Raw genomic sequence first — 7419 nt, forward strand, 5'->3', positions numbered from 1 at the left:
ATTCTATGATTCTAGGCAAAGGCAGCACAGCAATGGCCACCCTCTCATCCCCTGGGCACACAAGAAATTCAACAGCACAACATCCCTCCTGCCTTGGCTCTGCCCTGCACGTCCTTTTCTTCCCAGAGGGAAGGAGCCCAGCCATTTAACCTGCCGGGACTGCTTTCCTCCTTCACAGAGGGAAAGAGATTGACCATTTCACCTGTTGGGACTGCTTTCTTCTTCCCCAGAGGGAAGGAGTCCAGCCATTTAACCTATTGGGACTGCTTTCGTCTCAGAAGGAAGGGGACCAGCCACATAACCTGCTGTGACTGCATTCTCCCTTCCCAGAGGGAAAAGGACTGATCATTTCGCCTGCTGGGACAGCTTTCCTCGCAGAGAGAAGAAGAGCGTGCACTGCCCCTGCTGGGGCTGCTTTATACAATGGGCCGACGTCTCCCCGCCCGTCACGGCCCCTCAGCCGAGCGCGAGGCGATGGGACGCGGCGCCCGCCGCGGCCAAGGACCGGCCTGCGGGCGGGAGCCCTCACGGGCCGCCAGGGGTCGCGTCGGCGGCGCGCGCGGCCGGCCCCGTCCCGCCCCCTCCCCCGCGGCTGCGCGTTCGTGAAGCGTCGCGGCGCCGGGTGTCCAAGATGGCGTCGGGGCCGCCCCCCACGGCCGCCGAGGCGTACCGGCCCAACCGTTACGTCTCGCTGCCGGCCGAGCTCGATCCCAACACCTACGACTCGTCGCCGGAGAAGCGCCGTGCGGAAGCTGAGCGCTTGGCGATCCGCGCCCGGCTCAAGCGGCAGTACCAGCTGCAGCTCAACAACCCCAACCCACCGGCCATCATCGTGAGTGGGGAGAGGGGCGCGGGAGGCGGGCGGGGGACAAGCGGGTGCCCGGCTCATCCGCCTCACCCGGCGGCCCGGAGCAGGGCCCGGGCCTGGCGCTGTGCGCTCGGGGCACTGCCCCCCCTGTGACCTTGGTGGCCACCCACCGAGAGGCAGCTGGGGCCTTTCTAGGCCCCGACCCGGCGGCGGAGGCAACCGGGGCTGCTCCGACATGATGAGCGGTCGTTGCAGGGCCTCTGGGGCCTCACTGTGGTTTTTGTCCCAACCTAGGAAAATCCTGCCTTGATCCGCTGGGACTATGCTAGGACACACAACGTCTACCCTACTTTCCGCCTGACACCTAAGACGGTCTTTCTGGGAGCTGTTTGTTCGATAGGCCCTCTCCTCTTCTGGGGCATTCTCTTCAAAGTCGATAGGGTAAGTCAGCTGACAATACTGAGCTGAACGCCAAATTGTAACATGTAGATTTGCCTGGAGACTTCCTTGCTAGGATTTAAATATAATTAAAAACTGTTTTACAGTGAGGGTGATGGAGCAGTGGCACAGGCTGCCCAGAGGGGTTGTGGCGGTCTTCCTTGGAGGTCTTCAAGACCCGCCTGGACACCTTCCTATGTGACCTGATCTAGGTGAACCTGCTTCTGCAGGGGAGTTGGACTAGATGATCTCTAAAGGTCCCTTCCAACCCCTACCATTCTGTGATTCTATGATCACCGTGCACCAAAGCATAATTAATGCTGTTAAAGTAATGGGGGAAGTAAAGCTGATACTGAGCTACAATCTCAAAGCCTCATAACTGGTTGTAAAGTCCTGTTGTCCTCAAAGCCCTCTATTGTACCTTTGGCTAAAGTCACTCACGGTTCCCCTGAGCAGAATATTTTGCAGTAATAAAAGCTCTCTGTAGCACTGACAGTGTAAATTAATCATTCAGCTGTTGACACACAGTAACTGTAGTTCCTAAAACAAATAAATGAGGAGCTTATGGATGACAGACCTAGCAATGTGTCTGTGAGTTTGTTGACCATTTCTCTAATCTGGTGAAGCACATGGAGAGGAGTACTTCTAATAATTGCATTTCCTGATCTTGGCTGCATATTTAATCCTACTTACGCTTATCTTGCTGCTGTTTTAACTCCTGAAATATGGGCATTAGAATCTGAATAATGGTAGATAATTCTGAAAAAAAACCCCCACTATATACACACAGAAGAAAAAAGTTAGTGACTGGCAGACAGTGGCTGCTTCTACTAGTGGATTTGTGGCTTTTGTTAAACACTTTTATTTCCCTCTTTTGCTCAGAAGCAGCAATTTTGAGAGATGAAGTCATAAACCCAGAATTGCAAACTTCAAATTAATGGAATGTTTGTAGGGAATATTGTTTGGTAGGATGAATGGAAAAGACAGGTTTTTAGGAAACATGCCAAGCATTTCAATATTAATGTTTTTTTAAACTCTGCAGTATTTTGTCATGCTGTTTTGTTTGTGAAGCCACACTTAGTGGCTAAGCCCAAGTGTGGCTTAGCATGCCAGTACTTGCAGACAAACCTATGTGAGTGAAATCTAGACCTACTTGCCTTCAGCTGGGGGTCTTCAATGTGGTCTCCAGAACAATTTGTTTTCCATTACTGCAGATCCCTTAAAGAGGTTTGAGTTTTGGGTTGTTTTTTTGTTTGTTTATTTTCTGGCAGTATGTAAAGCACAATAACTAATACATTCTTCTCCGAGGAGTGTTTCTTTTGGCTTTCCCAGACATAAAACATAAATTGTTATGCTTTAAGCAAGTCTTTGGTTTTATCCAGCAGAAAGAACCTGAGCAGTTACCTGCAGTGTCTGTATGCTGTAACAGTACCAGGAAGGTACATGACTGCAGAGTGAGATACAAATGGACTGAAAGCAGAGATGGGCACTTTTAAGCAAGTTATTAGGAAGTTTCTCAGATCTCTAAACTGAATTGTTGAGCCAGGAGGAGGAGGAGGTAGAAACTGAATGTGTAAATTGACTGTGATGCAATTTGGCAAAAAATAAGTCACAGGAATTGGTCTCTGCTGGCCTGAGTGAGTGGATGGATATGCAGAGAGGTCAATCTGAGCACATCCTCTGTGGCTGGTAGGTGAAGCCAAGTGCTTTGTTCTTTTTTTTTTTTAAACTTTTTAACCACAACAAGTGTTACCAGAGTTTGTGCTTCGATTATACTTTAGGATGGAGAAGACTCTTAAGATCATATGTGGTGCTGTCTTCCTGTAATCCATGCTGAAACACTAGAAATGCTTTTTGCTTTTTCCGAGGCTGATTTGAAGCTTCTTGTCTAATAGGATAATGATGAACCTTCTTTTTCTTCCACAGGATCGTAGGGAGAAGCTTATCAAAGAAGGAAAATACGAGCGACCGTTCAGTCTATATTAAGTTCCTGGACTTGCAGTGCTGTTCATGGGATATAAATAAAATAAGATGTGTGTTGACCATTCCTCCTTCTCGAGAATAAATCTTAATGGTATGTCAGTTGTCTTGCAACCTTAACGGTTACAGAAAGTGCAGGAATGCAGGATCTTTATACCTAGCGCAGATAGGTACAGAGAAGGTGTCCTAAACTCACCCAGTCTGCTCCTTTTGGTCTGCATACAGAGGCTCTTTTTAAACTATGGAAGCTGCTGCTGTCAGAGCAGCACAGGCTGAAGGTTAAAATTGGTAGCAGACTTAAAATGCTAAGCAAGTCCAAAGTGGTTTCCTAAAGAACTGCTGCTTGCCTACGAGGTATTTCTTCCCAGCATCCCTTAGACTGTGTAGTTTGCCCTAACAGGATATCAGACAAGATGTGTGATATATTTTCAATACCTTCAGGAGCCTGCCTGCCTCCTCTCAATACATCCAGTTAATTTTTTTTTCCCTAATAAAATGCAAACCTAAGCCATGTATTTGTTTATTGCAATAAACTCCTGGATAAAATTACTGTATCAGACTTGGAATTGGTTGAGCTGAACACTGTCATGGTGTACGTGACCAGCATTTCCACTCACTTCTGTGATTGCTGTGAGTGGGTGGCAAGAAGTAAAAATATAAGGGTTTTTATTTTTGACATTGATTCCCATGCAGTGTGGGAGAATTCTGTTTCACCCCTGAAAATGGGCTGTGATTAAACAAACCACCAGCTGGAACTGAGCCTCGTGCCTGCAAAGATGCCTTTCCTCCTTATCTTTCTAAGAACCTAAGTGTTTTCTGCCCAGGTCAGCTGGTAGAGGAGGGGACTGTGGAACTGTTACTGTTGAAGCACTGAAAGGTGAGTGCAAGGAAAAGATTTTGAATTCAGGCTTGAATTTTCAAGTGGGCCTGTAGGTGCCAGTGTGATCCAAACAACCCTTGTTCTTCAGACATGGTATGGCAGCAGTTTCTTCCTAAATGCTGAGATCTGTGGCCAAAGCTGATACAACAATGGAGAGCTTGCCCCTGCCTGCTGGGGAAGCGGGTCATGTGCAGGCAGCAAAAGCAGCCTTACCCAGTCCCCTTCCTGCGTGACTAGGATAGAAGTAAGGGTCATTTGCAGCCTCTTTCTGTGAGAGTTGAGCTTTTTCACATAATCCCAAACCAGCTGAGGTTGGAAGGGAGCTCTGGAGCCCTTGGGTGCCAACCCCATGCTCGAGCATGGCTGTCTAAAGCAGGTTTGTCCAGGACCGTGTCCAGATGGCTTTTGAGTGTCTCCAAGGACAGAGACTTTACAACCTCTCTGGGCAACCTGTGCCAGTGCTCAGTCACCCTCACAGTAAAAATATGTTCCCTGAATATTTTTTTTAAATGATGGGGGACTTTAATAACAATTGCTTCCTGTTGTAGCTCTTCCCTCTCCTGTCAGGGTTACGCAACACTAGGGCTGTGGGGAGCTTGGCCCTAGTGCTGCTTGCAGTGGCAGTGCAAGGCCACGGCCTGCTTTTGCAGTCCTCTTTGCTTCCAGCCAAACCTCTTGTGCCTGTCTCTGGGGCTTGTTCTACTGCCAGCTTAGCCAGAGCAAACCCAAGTCATTCTCTCTGCAGAACAGCTTCTAAAAGACTGTCACAAATGATATTACAAGATAATGGCTGTGGGTCAGTGCAGAGAGAGAGGCATCGAGGCACGGAGAAAGAGGTATTTAGGGAAAGAAATAATTGCTTGTCTGAGCATGCTAAATTAACTATCTTCCTGCTGCCACAAACTAATTTGATCTCCCAGGACCCATTTCCTCAGCTAATTGGAACTTGAGTTGCCACACATGTAAATTCTCCCTTGCAGCTGTATTTGTTTCAGGCCATCTGAGCAAGTGGTTCAGGATGGGTTGTAGATGAGCACAGTTGCCTCTAGTCTTAGGCCAGCCTCAGATTGATGCTTGCAGCACCTGCCACAGCCTTTTCCTTAGCAGATGAGAGTCTCTGAAGCTACGTCCCTGCAGATTTGAGTGTGGTGCTTAGGGAAACGCTGCCCCACTTTTCTCTCTCATTGATTACAGAGTTCTGCAAACTCTTTTCTTGCAGGGAACCTATGTGCTGTGCTACTGAAGGTGGTGTTGGTGGTTTGAGGCAGTTCGAGGTGCTGAGCATGTAGGGGAAGGAAAGGGCAGTTTCTCTTCAGAAATGTAGGGTGAAGACAGAAGAGTGAATATGCCTCGTGGAATTTTACCTTTGACTGATGTGTTACTGCCCATGTCTGTTTCACCAATGAATCTATAGCAAGAGAAACATGAGCCTGCGGGTCACTGTGTGGTAATTTAGGTCACAAACAGAAAATGAGCTTTTCCCCTCTGCCTGTGAAACATTTAGACCTCATTTATCCCTGGATCAGTCTGATTAAATTAGCTCCTCTGGCAAATTGATTCTCCTGAACGTCCTTTTCTGAGCTAGCTATTTTAGAGTAAACATCTCCCTGTAGATTTTGTAATATAATACTTTGCTTAAAGCTGATGTGGTTTTTGTTGGCTTTTTTTTTTTTTTCTCAAGGATCTGGTGTAGATCCAAAACCAATGGCAGGTGTGAGTAACTGAAGTTAGGTGCCACCACTTGGGTATGAGGCTTGCATACTCCAATGAATTTTGATGTCCTCCACAGTGTTGTCTGCACTTGGGCTTTCTTCCAGGACACCTCCCAGGAACAAATGCCTGGACTGGCCAGACAAATGCTTTCCCATTTGCTATGCTTCAAATTAGCATTTACCTAGAGAAAGAATTTGTCAAGTGCTGACAAAACCTCAGAATCATAGAATGGTAAGGGTTGGAAGAGACTTTAGAAATCCAGTCCAACTCCCCTGCTAAAGCAGGTTCACCTTGATCAGGTCACACAGAAACCTGTCCAGGCAGATTTTGAAAACCTCTAGAGAAGGAGACACTACATCCTCCATGGGCAGCCTGTGCCAGGCCTCCCTCACCTGAATAGGAAAGCTTTTCCCTATGTTTAAGGGGAACTCTGTGTATTCCAGCTTTTGTCCATTACCCCTTGTCCTGCCACTTGAGACAACAGAAAAAAAGTGCTGCCCCATCCTCTTGACAAACACCTTTTAAATAATTGCAAGTGTTAATGAGATCTCCTCTCAGTCTTTTCCAGGCTGAACAGCCCTAGATCCTGCAACCTTTCCTCATAAGAAAGGTGTTCCAGTACTTTGATCATTTTGATAGCCCTGCACTGGACTTTCTCCAGAAGTTCGCAGTCCCTGGGAGCCCAGAACTGGACACAGCACTCCAGATGAGGCCTCATCAGGGCAGAATAGAGGGGAAGGAGAACCTCCCTTGACCTGCTGGCCACACTCTTCTTGATGCATCCCAGGCTGCCATTGGCCTTCTTGGCCACGAGGGCACATTGCTGGCTCATGGTTAGTTTATTATCAACCAGGACTCCCAGGTCTCTCTGCAGAGCTGCTCTCCAGCAGGTCAATCCCCAGCCTGTACTGGTGCATGGGGTTGTTCCTCTCCAGGTGCAGGACTCTGCACTTGTCCTTGTTGAACCTCATGAGGTTCCTCTCTGCCCAACTCTCAAGCTGGTCAAACTAGCTGATGTTGAAGGATGACCAGAGCATGGGGTTGGAAAGGAAGGTTTTCCTCATTTAGCTTTGGATTCTCCAACTTTTTCTGATTTGTGGTCTACTTCTCTAGCAGTCAAGCCTTTCCTTAACAACCCTCCAGAGATCAGCAGTTTGAAGTGTCCTGCTCTCATAGGAGGCTTAGTTTCTGGTTGAGCCTTCATCTCTGTTTGTAAAGCAAACTTCCCCTACAGACACCATAAAATGCTTTGTTGATCTCTGGCTTCTCCCTGTGAAACACACATCAGGTTGCATTTTTAGGTGGCCCCATGAATGGAGAGGGCTGGCTGTCACCTCTTGTCCACCCAAGCTGCAGCATTCACACCAACTACCTGTGGTGACAGCCATGTGAATACTTCAGCGTGTCACCAAGAAAGCTTTAATTGGATTCTTGAAAGTAAAGAACAATGACTTTTTTTACTGCATTTCCCAAGTTACACAGGGGTGATCATTTTTGTGGCTTGGCGGCTGCTGGAAATGCCATCCTGTGCTGGAGCGCTCTGCATTGCCCGAGTCGACTGTGTCACCATGCGCAGAGGTGCTGGATTTCCCTGCCTTCA

The 7419-nt window shown here is 47.8% G+C and overlaps 1 protein-coding gene across 1 annotated transcript; it reads left to right on the plus strand.

The window, feature by feature from the left end:
* The first annotated feature begins 582 nt into the window (after nucleotides 1–582).
* On the plus strand, nucleotides 583–3293 carry NDUFB4 (NADH:ubiquinone oxidoreductase subunit B4). The gene is made up of 3 exons (XM_061988734.1): nucleotides 583–832; nucleotides 1103–1249; nucleotides 3173–3293. Exons 1-3 carry the CDS (start codon nucleotides 632–634, stop codon nucleotides 3230–3232), a joined length of 408 nt encoding a protein of 135 aa, XP_061844718.1. The 5' UTR covers nucleotides 583–631; the 3' UTR covers nucleotides 3233–3293.
* Nucleotides 3294–7419: the final 4126 nt, after the last annotated feature.

Source organism: Colius striatus, chromosome 1 (genome assembly GCF_028858725.1).
Source record: "Colius striatus isolate bColStr4 chromosome 1, bColStr4.1.hap1, whole genome shotgun sequence".
NCBI classification, from domain to species: domain Eukaryota; kingdom Metazoa; phylum Chordata; class Aves; order Coliiformes; family Coliidae; genus Colius; species Colius striatus.